Source organism: Mercenaria mercenaria, chromosome 5 (assembly GCF_021730395.1).
Source record: "Mercenaria mercenaria strain notata chromosome 5, MADL_Memer_1, whole genome shotgun sequence".
NCBI classification, from domain to species: Eukaryota; Metazoa; Mollusca; class Bivalvia; order Venerida; family Veneridae; genus Mercenaria; species Mercenaria mercenaria.
Window position 1 is genome coordinate 45,454,007 of NC_069365.1, and position 19,243 is coordinate 45,473,249.

Sequence of the window (19,243 nt, forward strand, 5' to 3'; positions counted from 1 at the left end):
TAGCAAGGGCATGAGCTGTCCTAAACTTTATAAATTTAAATTTTTTATACTCATTTTGCTTGAGTTTTAACAGGCAATTTGCTGCCTCACTCGTTTTGGAGTGGATGGGGGCAGATTTTGCATGATGTTCACCAGCAGCCTTTTGGTGTCCACGGCTTTCCTGGTGAGCGTTTAGTGTTTCCACTTTGAATTAGAACCACCGGTGGTAAAAACACACTCGTTTGATGTTTTAATACAAAAGGTGCAAAACATCTTGCCAGATCAGAATTGTAAGTAAGCACGGAAAACTTTTTTCCAGGAAGGCTGGAAGCTCCGCGTTCTTTTTGATTCATACTTTTTTTTTGCGGATATTTTTTCCTCTTCGGATAAATGCCGCTTATTGGCCTTTCCGGGATGGCCCCGGGTGTATACATTAGTTGAAACATTTGTTTACAAATTTACCCTTCTATTTTCGTAAGGTAAAGGTCACGCTAGGTTAAACAGACTGGTTTTCCTTTTGCTTCTCGCTAAGGATAATTCAGCGAAAAGGAACGCTTAACCAGTCTATTTCCGCCGGTGCGCGTAATATCTACACTCGTGAAATAAACACCGTAGAAAACTCACGCTATGGATTTTTTGGGTAATTTTATACGTATTCTCTCGATTTTTTTTACTAGCCTCGCGGACTAGTCACCTAGAGACAAATACTAGTCCGATCTAGGTTTTTACTAGCCTCGGGCTTCGGACTAGTGCCAAATTCGAAGACTGAATCCAAATGATATTCAAAACATGATGTAAACTTAAGATAATGACATATTTATTACTCACACTATTATCATTACATTCATTGATTTGTTGCATATTCTATACATATATATCATTTCGATGACAACAATATTACACATAAACATAAATTAGCCTTTTCCTATATTCGAAATCACTTCCTGTTCTCTCGATGTGATACTGAAAAGTAAACAATTTGTTCGAAAATATACCATTTGAATTAATTCAGTACAATGCAATTCAAGATGGACATACAAAACTGTCTTTAGAGCTGTAGGAATAGCCACCTGCAGGCTATTTCACTATTCTTACGGGAGAGCCGTAGGAATAGCCTATGAGGCTATTCTTACGGGACCGTAGGAATAGCCGCTTCCTATTTTTTTAAGGAAGTGTCTAGCCGTCAGGTAACCGGACGCCTAGACTGCGTTCTAGCCGTCAGGTTACCGGATGGCTAGCAAATCCTCGGAGGATTTTCTTGCTGTCTGGTAATTGATTTCCTAATTAAATGAATAAGTCATGATTTTATATAGTTTTAATGTTATCTACTGAAAGATATTGATACTTACCTGCAAATAAAATTTTGTGTGAATACATACTAAGTACTTACAATAAATCACTGCATTATTCAGCCGATTAAACGAAAGTTTGCCGAAATCAAGAATGGCGAGATCGCCGTGGCATCACTAATTAAAATCTGTTCATCTGGCGGATTTTATCAGTCAGGGTGTAACTGTTTCAAGTTATCGCAGTTTATAACCCATTTGAGTTATTGCTTAAACAGGGTTCGCACAGACTTGAAAACTCCTTGAATTTCAATCTGCTAGATGAAAAGTGCTTGAATTTGCAAAAACCTCCTTATGGTCCTTTTAGACTTAGAATATGCTTATTGTAATGTTAAAGTTTGCGTACCACCCAAATGTTTTCAAAGTCCATTGAGATATTGCTTTGATATTTTGCATACTTGTTTACCATCATGACCCCAGTCTGTAAAAAGGAGGAGGCAACTCTATCAAGCATTTTGACTGAATTATGGCCCCTTTTTGGCTTATGCACTGAGAATAGTCGAGCGCGCTGTCCACTGACAGCTCTTGTTAGTAATAAAATCTTTAATTAATTTAAAGTAAAGGCTACTATAAGAAGATGAACACATTGAATAAACTACTATTGACCAGTCTAAGTATAATGGCAAATTGGAGCCTGACCAGGATACATTGCCAAGGACCAAAATTGAATCGACCAGTATTGACCACTATCCTTTTTAATGAACAAAACTTTATATTATTCAAATTGGTTTATTATTTTTAGCTCACCAGTCACAAAGTGAGCTTTTGTGATCGCGCGGCGTCCGTGCGTCCGTAAACTTTTGATTGTGACCACTCTAAGTTCACATTTTTTGTGGGATCTTTATGAAAGTTGGTCAGAATGTTCATCTTGATGATATCTAGGTCAAGTTCAAAACTGGGTCACGTGCCCTCAAAAACTAGGTCAGTAGGTCTAAAAATAGAAAAACCTTGTGACCTCTCTAGAGGCCATATATTTCATAAGATCTTCATGAAAATTGGTCTGAATGTTCATCTTGATAATATCTAGATCAAGTTCGAAACTGGGTCACGTGCCATCAAAAACTAGGTCAGTAGGTCTAAAAATAGAAAAACCTTGTGACCTCTCTAGAGGCCATATATTTCACAAGATCTTCATGAAAATTGGTCAGAATGTTCACCTTTATGATATCTAGTTCAAGTTCGAAACTGGGTCACATGCCTTCAAAAATTAGGTCAGTGGATCAAATAATAGAAAAACCTTGTGACCGCTCTAAAGGCCATATTTTTCACGGGATCTGTATGAAAGTTGGTCTGAATGTTCATCTTGATGATATCTAGGTCAAGTTCGAAACTGGGTCACGAGCCATCAAAATCTAGGTCAGTAGGTCAAATAATAGAAAAACCTTGTGACCTCCCTAGAGGCCATATATTTCACGAGATCTTCATGAAAATTTGTCAGATTGTTCACCTTGATGATATCTAGGTCAAGTTCGAAAGTGGGTCATGTGCCTTCAAAAACTTAACTAGGTCAGTAGGTCAATAATAGAAAAACCTTGTGACCTCTCTAGAGGCCATATTTTTCATGGTATCTGTATGAAAGTTTATCTTGATGATTTATAGGTCAAGTTTGAAACTGGGTCAACTGCGATCAAAAACTAGGTCAGTAGGTCTTAAAATAGAAAAACCTTGTGACCTCTCTAGAGGCCATACCCTTGAATGGATCTTCATGAAAATTGGTCAGAATGTTCATCTTGGTGATATCTAGGTCAAGTTTGAAACTGGGTCATGTGCCTTAAAAAACTAAGTCAGTAGGTCAAATAATAAGAAAACCTTGTAACCTCTCTAGAGGCCATACATTTCATGGGATCTGTATGAAAGTTGGTCTGAATGTTCATCTTGATAATATCTAGGTTAAGTTTGAAACTGGGTCAACTGCAGTCAAAAACTAGGTCAGTAGGTCTAAAATTAGAAAAATCTTTTGACCTCTCTAGAGGCCATATTTTTCAGTGGATCTTCATGAAAATTGATCTGAATGTTCACGGTCACGTGTGGTCAAAAACTTGGCCAGTAGGTATAAAAATAGAAAAACCTTGTGACCTCTCTAGAGGCCATAGTTTTCATGAGATCTTCATGAAAATTAGTGAGAATGTTCACCTTGATGATATCTAGTTAAAGTTCAAAACAGAATCACTTACCTGCAAAAACTATGTCAATAGGTCAAATAATAGAAAAACCTTGTGACCTCTCTAGAGACCATATTTTTCAATGGATCTTCATGAAAATTGGTCAGAATTTTTATCTTGATAATATCTAGGTCAAGTTCAAAACTGGGTCACATGAGCTCAAAAACTAGGTCACTGTGTCAAATAATAGAAAAAACGACATCATACTCAAAACTGGGTCATGTGAGAACAGGTGAGCGATTCAGGACCATCATGGTCCTCTTGTTATATTACTATTACAGCCTGTGCTAATATGTGAATGTACATTATGTAAAAATGTTGAATAAACCAGTATTGACCAACCAAGAGTGACCATAGTATTGAATCAACCAGTATTGACCGGTTTTAACCAGTATAGACTGCCGGCCCATACTGACATATTGACCGTTTTTTTGCCAACATTGGTATAAAATCTGTGACACATGGAGGTGCCAATATACAGCTTGAAAATAATTGTGTTTGACACGAGGGACTCAGTCGTATTTTTGTTTAAAGATGATTGAACTGATGATTAAAGAAAACCGAACAAATTAGCTGTTACATATGCCATAATTGATGGGAAGCCTGCAAAAATAATTATAGCCCCTCTTTCAGCTTGGCTGATATCTCTGAAGTGCATGGTCGTGAAGTTGAAAATAAAATTTTATGTCAGTAAGTTAAATAAAGGTCGTATTAAATGCTTTTTAGATCTAGATTTGTCTGATACATGTACTCCGTCATCTAAAAAGTCGACATTTGAAAGTGCTACTCCACGTGCATTCAAACAGAAATGGTTGAATGAATTTGATTGGCTTCAGAATCAGGGCTTTTTCAGTGGGTCCTACGGGGTCGAAATTCGGCCCCATTCCCAATGGCAAATATGCATCTTTTTTTCCCAATAGCTGTTCAAAAATTCCCAATCAAAGCAAAAAAAAAAAAAAATTTTTTTTTTTTTTTTAGACCTATTTTGTTGCAAATTATAGTGTATTGTAGATTTTATTGAATTTTCAGCTTGAATTTGAATATAAAGCAGTTTCCTTTTATGAATATTAGCAGTAGAAATCACAGAAATATACGTAAGGAAAAAAAAAGACTGATTTTCATGGAAATACTTTCCTAATTTGGATGTTTAACTGATACATATATTTCCCAATATGGCAGTATTCGCGAGTCGAAAATTCCCAAAAAGCACAGGGGCCTTTTTCCCAAAATGGCCAGAAAAAGCCCTGAGAATGATTCTGGGTCTAAACTTGTGTAAGATAAGATTATAACATATTTATAGGATAAGTTTTGGATTGCAGTATGAAGTCAGGTACATGTATGTTTATATACACTTGTGTAAGTTGTCAGTTTCAGAAAATATTGATTTAAAATTTATGATAAAGTTAATAAAAATAACAGTTCTCATTTCTGCCAACCACAGTTGCATGAGCTATCCAATGTGATTTGTTGTATATATTAATGTATAGTTTAAAGTAAATATTTGATTTTATAAATATATATACAAAATTATATGCATTATATACAATAATATTATTGTATATAATGCATACAATTTTGTATGTATATTTTTAAAATTAGATATTTAATATTATTGTATATAATGGATATAATTTTGTATGTATATTTTTAAAATGAAATATTTACTTTAAACTATACATTTATATATATATATATATATATATACACTCGAAACCCGTTATAACACTACTCGATATACCGCGGTAGGCCCTTGGCTCCAGAATTTTCAGGAGTTAAAAAAACAAACAAACAAAAATCCAGTTCGCGGATCTTGTTTAATTTGATCATAACCAGCATTAAAACTACGTGTACCTGTAAACTTTGTACTTTAACACCTTTGCCATGACAACTGTGTCAAAAATCAATAATTGTCTGCTAGCTTACTTGTTTGTGTATCGCCTTTGTTAAAGTTTGAATACATGTAGATATGTGACAATTAGGCAATCAGTACCGTGTCAAAATTAGATTGTTTGCATAACAAGCGTGTAACATTTGTCAGTCAGCTATCAAACCGTTTAAGTTTGCACCAGTTAAGCGGATGACATGAACACTTGAGTGAATAAAAATCGAACAACAGGCCCAGTTTTGTAATAAAATGCAGCCGTTTTTCGTTATCATCACACTCAGTTCATCGGAATTAACGAAGATTCGACGAACTGAAAACCAGTGTTGTTGTTGTGCGGTATGTGTGCCGGGACAATTATCAACAATCAAAATTTCAAACTTGATGGCAAAGATGAACTGTTGCGCATTAGAAGATTATTGTGCACAAGAAGTAATGAGAAATTTTAGAAATAACTCTTTTAACATGCTTATGAATATCTAGATTTGTTAAAGATGATCATAGAAATAAAGACTTGTGATTTCAGTTAAAATGTCTTTAACCATTTTCAACATTCCTTTCAACAAAATATAATATTAAAATTCTTTAAAAAGTTTTGCACTGTATCTACAAATGTTGATTAAATTTGTATGAATGAAGTGTCAGTTATATTGAAACTCAGATCTTTGAACATGTGTGCCTTTAAACTTTGGTAACTTATTTCTTTATTTCATCATTTTGCCATTATAAAATTTGTCTTATTTCTGTTTTTACTCGAAATAGTTATTAAAGGCGTATGCTTGAGTCTCTGTATATGAAATGGGCAAAATCTTTCCCAAATCACAGAATTTCTTCAAACTTTGGCTATTGAAAGACAATCATCTAAGAAACAAAAGTATGCAATAAAAGTCATAGGTCACCTGTATTGAAAAAGAGTTACCTGCCCTTGAAAACAGCATTTCCCCCAAAAAATTCAGTCTAGCATTTGTTTGCATTGTAGACAAACAAAAATAGTAAGTTGAATTAATTCATCACACTATTAATAAACAGATTGATTACCGGATGCCTTAGAAAAACCCTATACAATACGCTAGGCATCTGGTTACAGGATGGCTAAAATGCAGGCTAGGCATCCAGTTACTGGACAGTTGGACACTGCCAATCAATAGCCCCGATTGGCTGGAATGTCTCACTGGTATGTGGTGACACTAAGACAGAATATGGAGTATTGGATTGACCGATTTTATAGACTTATAGACTGATATTTATTTGGAAGTGGGCAGAGTTTAGATGTCTAGTATACATTACATGAGAACTGCATTACATGGTAATTGGAGGGAGAATCACGGTGGGGAAACCAAGAATGCAACGTCATCAAAACCCAGCGCAAATGAGCTGGCCACACACAAATTTACGTCGATTCAGGTCAGAAAAGTCTTGTAACTTTTTTATTACTGCAGTTTTCGACTCGAGATAAAGAGCACCGTACCTGGCCTGGAGTATACTATTCTGCGGTAGTGTTCCATATTGTACGTATAGCTTGGTTTTTGCTCGAAAACGCGAACAGTTGGCAAAGAGGGTATGAGCTGTACCACACTTTTGTCTGAGAAAGTAAGTTTTGACCGTATTTTCGTAAAATGAGGACAGATTTGACGCTCATTTAATATCAGTGACAAGCATAATAGTCAATCATTGTTTTATTTTGCTATTTTTTTTTTTAAGGATATCTGACGATATTTTATTCAAAACAAACAACATTATTAAAATGAGAACATCCACACTGACGACTTTGTTGGAGAACATCCACACTCTTAAAGGTGGTCAATCATATTTAAACAACATTTTATGACATTTTTTACTTTTTGTATATTCTGGTAGAGATTTATTTAAGGAACAAAAGACCCATTACATAGAGATAGATTCCTATTGGAAATGTATATTTTATTAATTTTTATAAAATTTTGTAATTACTCCCCTTTAATATTAAAGTATTTAAAAAGCTGGATATTTCTTCTTATTTCGATACAATTTCTAGCTTTACATTTGCATTTGATAGACATATTAAGTATTTAACAATCCTAACCAAAAGGCAAGCTTTAAAGCTGTGTGTATGTTCTGAATTCATTTATTTCCAATCTGTCTTGGTTGCGCAACCAAGGTAGAAAAAGGGAGATAATAATATTTTTTCAAACGCGTTTCTAATGAATAACAACTAAATACATAATTGTTAATGCAAATGTTTTACAAATATATTACAATACTTCTAATATTTATACCTTTCCTTAGGCAAAGTATGTTTATCAAATTTATACTTATGATAAATTAACTCCATCTTAGTTGGGCAACCAGGATAGAAAAAATAAATTTTAGAAATACCTCCTGTGAAAATCTAACTTGTATTAAGCGTTAAGAGAACATAAATGGGTGTAAATGATCAGACACTTAAGTTTCAAACAAATCTGTTACATTGCCAAAATCTGATTATCCACCTTTAATTACCATTATTGCAGTAATGCTTCCTAAAAGCTATGTCTTATAGGCAGTCAAGCTACGTTGTTCAACAACAAATGTTGACCGTTGGGAAATTAATTTTGTCAAATCAACATTTACTTCCAGTCGTTTATTAACCCGGTAAATCACATAGCCTACAGTATGCGGAGCTAAAATTTGTTAACAAAAATAATTTTAAACACTTAAACAGGTTAGCCAATAATTAGAAAAATAAAACCTCATTCCATTTAAATAATTTTGGCACCAATTACATATGCGAGATAACAAAGTATATGTAAATTTCTTTTGCCAAACCACAAACCTATACTTAAACACCCTTACAATTTTCCTGGCTGAACTACTATTAACAAACAATACGGCTCAAGCTCTATAAAACATTTCGAAATTATTAAGATCTGCTAATGTGAATAGGTGTCCGCAACTAGTAAATTTATTAATACAGTTGTAACAGTATTTAGTGTTTGAAATTATTTTTAGCTCACCTGTCACAAAGTGACAAGGTGAGCTTTTGTGATCGCGTGGTGTCCGTCGTCCGTCCGTAAACTTTTGCTTGTGACCACTCTAGAGGTCACATTTTTTGTGGGATCTTTATGAAAGTTGGTCAGAATGTTCATCTTGATGATATCTAGGTCAAGTTCGAAACTGGGTCACGTGCCGTCAAAAACTAGGTCAGTAGGTCTAAAAATAGAAAAACCTTGTGACCTCTCTAGAGGCCATATATTTCACAAGACTAGGTCAGTAGGTCAAATAAAAGAAAAACCTTGTGACCTCTCTAGAGGCCATATTTTTTATGGGATCTGTATGAAAGTTGGTCTGAATGTTCATCTTGATGATATCTAGATCAAGTTCGAAAGTGGGTCACGTGCCATTAGAAACTAGGTCAGTAGGTCAAATAATAGAAAAACCTTGTGACCTCTCTAAAGGCCATATTTTTCATGGGATCTGTATGAAAGTTGGTCTGAATGTTCATCTTGATGATATCTAGGTCAAGTTCGAAACAGGGTCATGTGCGTTCAAAAACTAGGTCAGTAGATCTAAAAATAGAAAAACCTTGTGACCTCTCTAGAGGCCATACTTGTGAATGGATCTCAATAAAAATTGGTCAGAATCTTGATGATATCTAGGTCAAGTTCGAAAGTGGGTCACGTGCCTTCAAAAAATAGGTCAGTAGGTCAAATAATGAAAAAAATTGTGACCTCTCTAGAGGCCATATTTTTCATGGGATCTGTATGAAAGTTGGTCTGAATGTTTATCTTGATGATATATAGGTCAAGTTTGAAACTGGGTCAACTGCGATCAAAAACTAGGTCAGTGAAAAACCTTGTGACCTCTCTAGAGGCCATACCCTTGAAATGATCTTCATGAAAATTGGTCAGAACGTTCACCTTGATGATATCTAGGTCAAGTTTGAAACTGGGTCATGTGCCTTAAAAAACTAGGGTCATTAGGTCAAATAATAAAAAAACCTTGTGACCTCTCTAGAGGCCATACTTTTCATGGGATCTGTATGAAAGTTGGTCTGAATGTTCATCTTGATGATATCTAGGTCAAGTTTGAAACTGGGTCAACTTCAGTCAAAAACTAGGTCAGTAGGTCTAAAATTAGAAAAATCTTTTGACCTCTCTAGAGGCCATATTTTTCAATGGATCTTCATAAAATTGATCTGAATGTTCACGTTGATGATATCTAGGTCAGTTTCGAAACTGGGTCACGTGCGGTCAAAAACTAGGCCAGTAGGTATAAAAATAGAAAAGCCTTGTGACCTCTCTAGAGGCCATATTTTTCATGAGATCTTCATGAAAATTAGTGAGAATGTTCACCTTGATGATATCTAGGTAAAGTTCAAAACAGGGTCACGTACCTTCGAAAACTAGGTCAGTAAATCAAATAATAGAAAAACCTTGTGACCTCTCTAGAGACCATATTTTTCAATGGATCTTCATGAAAATTGGTCAGAATTTTTATCTTGATAATATCTAGGTCAAGTTCAAAACTGGGTCACATGAGCTCAAAAACTAGGTCACTATGTCAAATAATAGAAAAAACGATGTAATACTCAAAACAGGGTCATGTGGGAAGAGGTGAGCGATTCAGGACCATCATGGTCCTCTTGTTTGTCCAAGGTATTGCAGTACATTTCAAATTATGGGAAATTTATTTTAATAAATCAGCATTTGATTGAAGTGCGATATTAGGGGCTAAGCTTCAGCCGGAAAACCTGCTCTGCGGGAAAACTTCAGACAGTCACAGCGGAGAGAGAAAATCAAGGATGTGAGGAGTGTGGAAAGGTGTATAAATACTGACGAAAGTTTAAGGCGTCACATGAAAATCTTTTCGGTATGATGCCTAAGGTAGTTCTACAAGTTCGGATCCATTCTTTTTTCTTTACTGATTTGAAATTTGATTAAACTCCGATTTTTTTCCAAATTATAGAATAAACTTGCAACTTTTGGCAAATGTAAATTGATAATGTCATGTGATTTTTCTGCTTAACGAAATGTTTTGACCTTAAGTAACTTTTTGTAATATGTGCCTATAGGAAATAATCTTTTTAAAAGTAAATTGTCCCCAATGAAGCTTCTCAGTCGAAAATTCCCTTTTAATGCTGAGCGCCAAGCAATGGATATCATTTTTCACGTCTTTGGTATGACGCGGCCGGGGATCGAACCCACGAATTTGCGCGCTTGAAGCTGACGTTCTACCACTAGGCTATAGACGTTGCCTTTATTTTAAGAGATCAGCGCTTTCAAGCTGATTTAACGACACTATTTAGAACTATTTAATGTTCAACAATTTTAATATCACGTTTTATCTTTAGAAATATAATATTGTTGTCATGGGATTGCCATTCAATAAATAAATCTCGGTTTCGTATGCAGAACCCAGGCATTAGTCTACATAATGATAATACATTGTATGCCTTTCTGCCGGTTTATCAAATGTGCATAACAGGCCTTTTTTTATGCTGATTTTAGGGCCGAAATTCGGCCCCATTCCCAATCTAAATAAGTTAAAATTTTTTCCAACCTTGCAAAAAATTCCCCATGCAAAAAAATGAAATTAGTTTTGATTTTCAGTCCTGATTTTAACAACTTTTCAGCAATATATTCCTCCAAACAATGATTTCGCGACGTAAATTTCCCCTCCAAAAGGGACCTGGTACCCTTCCCCAAATTTACAAAAAAAGGGCTGCATAATCACCTTAAGTGATAATGCCTTTTTTATGAATAAGGTTGGATTGTATTTAATATTTGAAAGAGACTTCCATTTGCTGAAATAAGATTTAAAATATCTTACAGTTATAATATTTAGTTAAAGTACTAACTATCCGTGTTTTGTACACTTTGGGGTGGATATAGTTAAAAACAAAATAACAATACAATAACTATTTCAATCCTCTATTTGCTTTTAAACTTTGTTTGCAGGACTTTTATGCAAATTTGTCTTGTTATCTTAAAATAATGTTTTTCCTAAGATGCAATCAATCTGAACACCGTGTTCTTATGCCACACTATACACAGAGATTAATGTTAGCCTAACATGTGCTCAGCCATTGCTATATGATTTGGCAGATCTATTTTAACTGGTCTATAGCCTCGCGGTAAATGGTTAGAACTGCTGATTGTATGCATAGACGACATTTGTTGTTGAACAACGTAGCTTGACTGCCTAAGACATAGCTTTTAGGAAGAATAACTGCAATAATGGTAATTAAGAGTGTGGATGTTCTCTAACAAAGTCGTCAGTGTGGATGTTTTCATTTTAATAATGTTGTTTGTTTTGAATAAAATATCGTCAGATATCCTTGTACATAGCAAAATAAAACAATGGTTGACTGTTATGCTTGTCACCGATATTAAATGAGCGTCAAAACTGTCATCATTTCACGAAAATACGGTCAAAACTCACTTTCCTAGACAAAAGTGTGGTACAGCTCATACCCTCTTTGCCAGCTGTTCGCGTTTTCGAGCAAAAACCAAGCTATACGTACAACATGGAACACTACCGCAGAATAGTATACTCCAGACCGGGTACGGTGCTCTTTATCTCGAGTCGAAAGCTGCAGTAATAAAAAAGTTACAAGACTTTTCTTACCTGAACTGACGTAAATTTGTGTGTGGCCAGCTCATTTGCGCTGCTTTTTGGTGACGTTGCAATCTTGGTTTCCTCACTGTGGAGAATATGAATGTTATAATACTAATAATAGTTTTCATAATGTTATGTTTTAGACAGCTGTTAACACTTCTGTTTTAAAGTATGTCACATGACATACTAGGCTGCAGGAAACACTGTAATCAATATAATATTATAATTGTTGTTGGTGTGAATCAAATGAGATACTTGTTATAAGCATTATTTGTGCATACATTTTTGGCCATTTAGTAGAGTAGTCGGTGATGTCATTGTGTTGAGGTCACTTTGATTCATGACTTCAGCTTACACTAGTTACTCTCTTCTTTTCCAGTTGTCTTTCAAGATTGGGAAAGATAAAAAGGAGAAAAAGCAGAATGCAGCAGCCACACTGCCTGTAGGGTCACGGTTACCCTCGACCACTGAAGAATCAGCTAATGGCCAGTCAAGTGGGCCTCCCGCACAGGAGGTCATCAATAGCATGACAGTACAAGAGGTCATTGATAAGTTTGAGCGCATGCTGGTAAGTAAATTGTTAAACAAAACCTGTTCTGGGCAGAAATTTCCATGCTCAGTGACGGTTTCACGAAGGTGTTAAAAAAGGGAAGTATTTTGTCCACCTTGAATGTAATTGTGAATTTTGTCCATATTAGGAAAAGGGAAAAGCCCACGCAAATTTTGCCATTTTGTTGTAAAAATGGAGTAGTGAGATCGGAGAAATTGACATCAAATAAACATGATAAATTCTTCAATGAATGGTATTTATCAATTTTATCTACATTGCAATAATTACATGTAAGCTCAGTTGTTAACATGAGTTGTGGAATCATACAGTAATTAAATGATTTAATGTTGAATGTTTAAATAAAATATAAACCTTTTAAAGCAAGTTATCTACAAGATATCAAAAATAAGATAAGAGGATAATATGGAGTACAGGTAAATTGCTTTTTCTGTGTGATTAATATGGAAATGATACGTTGACACTGCCATTACTATTTTGTTGCCAACAAATCACTTTGCTTTCACTAATTATTTACAATTATTAGAATTTAATTTTGAAATTTGGAAGCAAACGGTCTTGGAGATTGCTCTATAAATTTATTTATTTAAACTTCGTTGTTTTGTTTATGAAAGTTTACTATTAACAAATTATTTCTAGGATGACATGAACTTGACAGATGAGAAGAAAGCTCCATTGAGGGACCGAGACATTGGTTACAAGAAAGCTATGTTGCTCATGCATTACAAGGCCCCAGCAAAGGTACGGGGACGATTTTAATTTTCAATCTGTTCAGACCTGTATTGTAGAATGGCATTGTCCCATAGCCACTATTGACTAGTCTGCATTGCATTTCATGATTGCATGGAGCATAAACAAATTGATCTGTCGTGGATGTCCATTGGTATAACAGTAAATATAAGTAGGGAAAGAAATTGACAATATCGGGTCTTTTTTTTTACAAAAAATAGGAAGGTGCCTGTGCCTGTCCATTTGGTGGAGCTCCTGTTCCAAAATTTGGAAGAAATAGCTCGCTGTTCCAAAATTTGAAAGAAATAGCTCGCTGTTTCAAAAATTTGGGAAAATTAAGAGGGGTAATTCTAAAATTTGAGACAAGGTTTGCAGGTCTTAATGAACAGAAAAAAGCATCAAACACCTTTCAAAAGCTTTTATTGCTCTAACTTGCCGTCTAAGTCTCTACAATGACATTTCTCTGTTTTTTTTTTTAACATTTCTATTTCCAGCAGTCTTTCCTTTGTGCATTCTGTCACTAGGTAGAGTCTCATTAGAGCATCAAGATGGATCTTTTCAGTGATTTTTTCTCGAACCTGCTTGCGGATAGAAGACATAGTTGTCCAAATGGCTGTTCGGTGCATGTGCATGCGTCTGTCCAGATTTGTTTGTCCGGACCATAACTCTGAAATGCATGTAGCAGTCTTGTTTATATTTGGCCTGAATCTTAACCTCAGGGCGGCAGTGTGTCATACGCAAACCTCATATTCCTATCTCAAAGGTCAAGGTCACAGTTGGAGGTCAAAGGTCATGTCAGATCTTGTTCGGCCCATAACTTTGACACACATTGAGGAATCTTGTTTATATTTGGCATAAATGTTTGCCTCAATGAGACAGAGTGGTGTGTGCAACCCCCAGACCCCTACCTCAAAGGTCAAGGTCATACTTATAGGTCAAAGGTTAAAACTTGGTGCTGTTGGTCCTTTTGACAACTGGCAGGCTCGACATGTTGCCCTAGGGCATCTAGTTTATACTATTTGCTTTTATATAACTTTGGATACATGTATTATTTCATTGTTTACAATGGTCGAATCAGGTAACATATAAAATCTATTTTATTAAACATTTTAAGACTGGTATAGAATGGGGACACATGTTTAAGGCATTTGACTGTCATACATGTAATGCTGTTAAGAAATGGCAGTAAACCAAGTACCAGCATAATCAAAGATGATCACTGCTACAATGTGTATGTCTCAATTGATTTTGATGTTTGATTTCAGGCAGGTGAGCTGGACTCGCCTGGAAGTTTTGTTACAGAGTTACGTAATGCAGATCTTAAGGGAGAGAAAAGATTAAAAGTGCTGGAGTCACTGAGGGTATCGCTGACAAGTAATCCTGTAAGGTAACAACATTTTTAGTGTGACATACCAGTCTTACTGCAGGGAATAATGACAGAAAACACTACTTGGCCATCCATATAGGCAGAAAGGAAGTATACTCACAGAGATAGTTTTTGCTGGCATTAATCTAAGCATTTGCTGTCATTAATCTAAGCAATGGTTTGTGAATTATAGAACAATGGAAAAGTCCCTTTAAGTACATACATGTACACTTTGTCTATCTTAAATATATAATTGAACATACTTGTTTTCATTGCAATAAACTTAGGATTTGGCAAAAACAGTTTTTTCTGCAGATATAAATACTGTAAAATCATTTAATTTTGTGGGCATGAAATTTCGTGGTTTTGGTCAAAAAGACAATTTCTTCAGGATATAAATTCGTGGATTTCAACTTTTGAACATAAAATGAATGGGAATTTTACTTGCTCGTTGGGATTAGATTTTGTGGATTGACTCAACTACGAAATCCACGAAAATTAGTCCCCCACAAAAATTAATGACTTCACAGTAAGTTAATTAAAGTTGAAAAGATAAAAGTACAACAGCCGTGAAACCTATGAGAACTTGTTATAATTGTTTTACAAAATTTAAGAAGCTGGAGAGAATTCTACCAGTAAGATTTTGTGTAAGGTATATCTCAAGTTATTAATATAAGTTTACAAACAACAAAACAATGTATTTGAATATCATCACAAAGGTTTAGAAATTTCGACATTTCATTTGCATTAACCTTTTAAAAAATAAATCTAGAATTGTAAAATGTGACATTTCCTATATTTTCAGCTGGGTACAAGAGTTTGGAGTAGCTGGTCTCAATGCCATTCTCAGAAACCTGACCTATTGCTGTGACTCGTATGTATATAAACGTATAATCTATGTTCCTAATCAAATAAATGATGGAATCAAATGTGATTGCATTATAGCCAACAGGCTTTCCCAGATAAGAAATAAAAGCATCAAGTAGGAATTATCTGTCAGATTAAGTTGGAAGTACCTACCATATCTATGTCTTCTTATGGAAGTTAAAGATGAAGAACAAGGTAGTTGTGGTGTGAAATTTCTGTTCAGAAAATATTGATGATATTTATATCCCTGAAAACAAAGTATGGGAGGAATATAGGAGACGTTTTATAGTCCTTTGATTGATAGGTTGGCTTGTTTGTACCATAGTTTTGAAGGGATAACATGGAATTCGTACAGGTGATCGTCGTGAAGTTTATAGTTATTTGGCAAATTATTTTCTTGTGAGGACAAAGGTAGGGGCACGTGGGCATCCATTCACCCTCAGGTTTGTGGTGCAAACAACTTCCTCAGTTTTAGAAAGAATCCAAAAAAACATCATGCAGCTACTAGTTGTGTGTCACATTTTTTTTTCCATTGGTAAGACTATGAAACTTCTAACACATGATCATCATAAAGCATAAATCTCTGTGACATATTTTACTGTAGTTGATAAAGGATGGGATATGGTTGCAACTAAACCCACCTCCAAGTATTTATCTTAACCTTTTACAATTCTTGTAATAATTTCAGAAAGGTCAAGGTCACTTTGAATATGCACCACCACCCCTTCCAGTTTTTTGTTGTTATGCAAAATGTGTTCTTTCCTTTAACAAAGAGGTATTTGTGGTATTGATCATATTTAGTGATAGCTCTAGTTATATTTAAACGTATTAAGAAGAATCTAAATTTTCATTTTTCAGAAGAACCGAGAGAAAAGCAACATATGAGTGTGTTCGTTGTTTGAAAGCATACATGAATAATACAGTATGTATTCCTTTGCTTACTTTGTTGCCAGTCTTGCTTTAGTGTGATACATAAGTAAGGAACTAAGAAGCAAGCCATGATCTTCAACAGAAAAAGCTAATATTTTTACAAAATGACAAAAGTGTTTTCTTCTCAAAATTTCCATGCCTGTTCAGTCAATTTTCGTTTGCTTGGTCTTGGTTAATTTGAACATCACCCTTCACTTGAACTCATTGTCATATCAAGGCAAAATTCATATGTAATGTATATTGTTCCAAAGCTTGAACTACTAATAACTTGAACTTATTTTGCCTGGCCCTTCAAGTTCAAGCGAAGTTTGACCTATACTTTCTTACAGTTTCCTGCCACCTGCCACAGATACAATTTAAAATTATATGCAAGCTTACTATTGTAACTTGATTTTGAAAGAAAATATGAGTATTGACCGTCTACTGTCATGACATTTTGAGACATTTACTTCAGAACAGGAAACCCTTGACAGCTATGCAGCTGGCCTTCTAAGCTCAGTAGATAGAACACAAGACTGGCAGTTGGGAGAAATAAGCTGGCAAATGATAATCATATGTCAGAAGTTTTTCATCCTCTACCTCTGGTTAAAGGTGTTAGGTACCTGTGGAGAATAGAAAGTAATTGCATAAAGTCAAGGAACACTGGTTACAGTTACTAAATGTCAAATTTGAAATACTGTTGAAAATTTGGCATTAAACCCATACAGAACAAGCAAATTGAATATGATATTTATAAATTCTTTTGAAAACACTAAGATGTGTTCATTTTGTATTATATATATATTGATAGTTTGGTTTGATGGAGATAATAAAGCATGAAGAAGCTCTCACTATACTGTCACGGACAGTGGATCCTACAGACACGTTGACCATGTTAGAGGCAGTCAGACTGCTGGCAGCTGTGTGCCTTGTGCCTCCTAATGGGTAAGTTTTCTGTTTTGTTCATTCCTTAATCTTGTTGTTTCGTTTATGCTAATATTGTATTTTTGCTGAAATGAAAGAAAGTTTCAAGGTTTTTTTTTAAGTCACTGTAATAAATCAAATACATGAGGAGAAAAAACAGTACATGTACATTGAACTAATGTGATTACTTTGTCATCTGTTGTTTGTATTTGTATGTAAAAGCACCATTGAACATGTTTATCATTAAAAGGGAACTATATAAATAGTGTATGTCGTTAACAGTTTCACCGAAAAATCTGTAGGGGTCACAGTTTTTGCCCCATTTTGATAAAACTTAGTCTGAATGCTTGCGTCAGTAAGATGTTGGACAGGTTTGATACTTGGGTCAAAACTGGGTCATTAGGTCAGATCATAGAAATACCTTCTTAACATTCTAGAGGCCAAATTCTGCCTCATCTGGAAAAAACATTGTAAAAATGTTGGTTGCTAGGCCACTAGGTTAAGTCAGAAAAACCTTGCGCATTTTACCAGATTTACATGAATCCGTCTCAGAATGTGCTTGTTTGTCAGATTTTAAAAATGGGTCCGGTAGCAATACAGGGCTTTCATGGCCCTCTTGTTAAATCTTAATGACTGGGGAAAACCATGCTCTGACTCATAAATAAAGACATTGTACTCGGTGTATCCTGCCCATTATAGACCTTTATATCAACATGTCACAGTATATTCCTGCCTAATATAGAACTTTATATCAACATATCGCCGTGTATTCTTGCCCAGTATAGAACTTTATATCAATGTGACTTTATTTCAGGCACGAAAAAGCCTTGGAAGGTATCACTGTTTGTGGTGAAATACGAAATCAGGAGCGATTTGTCCCGATCATCATGGGTCTTGGTATGAGAGATAACCAGCAGATGCAGGTTGCTTGTATACAGCTTGTCAATGCCCTCGTCTCTACACCGGAGGATCTTGACTTCCGGTTACATCTACGTAATGAATTTATGAGGACGGGTTTAGGGGATTTACTTCTTGTAAGTTGCTTAGTCCTTTTTGCGCTTGTCTAATATTTTACTCCTAGAAATAGTTTACAGTCTACATGAAAGAGCAGTGTATTAAACAGGTTCGTTCTAGTATGTCTTGTATCAGGCACATTTACTGTGAAATCTTAAATAATTGTCATAGTTGTGTCGGCCTAGGAAATTAAATACCATTTCACATAATATTATAAAATCCTTGTTTATTTTATCTTTAAACTTTGAATTCCACAAATTGAAACCAGGATGAAATAGCTGAAAACCACAAAATGTTATACCAAGAAAATTTAATCATATCACAGTTTATGATAAACTTATATGTGCATTTGTTAAACTCCCACAAAAAATTAAAAAGAGATATACTTCACTCAAAGCTGTAATGAGTCATGCTTTTAGCAGGTATGTGTTTACAATGAGATAGTGTGACTCATCATCAGGCTCACACAGAATGTTTATTAGGAGGCATTGATGCTTATAAAGTTTGAGCAAAAAAGATATGATTTTATTAAATGTTCAGTTGCTACTTTGCTTCGAAACTATATGGAAAAATTTAGGCCATCCAGTACTTAAGTTTTACTTAGAGTCTAGCCAAAAAGAAGGAACTTATATATAGAGCAAATGCCATATGAAAACATTGTGATTGTGTTACAGATACTTTTTAGCAACAAATTTATTTGTTGTATTAGGGCTGCTAGGACTGTTTACCATAATTTAAGTTTGCTTGTTACATTTAACATGAAACGATTTAATTGAGATTGCAATGTTCTAGGTTAGAGGTTATAATGCAGAGATTGGGGACCAGCCTGAGAACACTACCATCTGATTGGTTGTTTTTGAGCATAATCTTTAATTGTCCAATGACAAGATTACATTTTTAGACTGGTCTACAAGCTTAGTG

The 19,243-nt window shown here is 34.9% G+C and overlaps 1 protein-coding gene across 9 annotated transcripts in view; it reads left to right on the top strand.

The window, feature by feature from the left end:
• The window catches only part of LOC123557077 (protein diaphanous homolog 2-like), an 82,263-nt gene that overhangs the window by 12,056 nt on the left and 50,964 nt on the right, over positions 1–19,243 (top strand). For all 9 annotated transcript variants that reach the window (XM_053543385.1, XM_053543384.1, XM_053543386.1 and 6 more), the window contains exons 2-8: positions 12,325–12,513; positions 13,153–13,254; positions 14,508–14,629; positions 15,414–15,482; positions 16,334–16,397; positions 17,196–17,329; positions 18,123–18,342. In XM_053543385.1, coding sequence (XP_053399360.1) covers positions 12,325–12,513; positions 13,153–13,254; positions 14,508–14,629; positions 15,414–15,482; positions 16,334–16,397; positions 17,196–17,329; positions 18,123–18,342 — 900 coding nt within the window. The remainder of the gene's footprint in view (positions 1–12,324; positions 12,514–13,152; positions 13,255–14,507; positions 14,630–15,413; positions 15,483–16,333; positions 16,398–17,195; positions 17,330–18,122; positions 18,343–19,243) is intronic.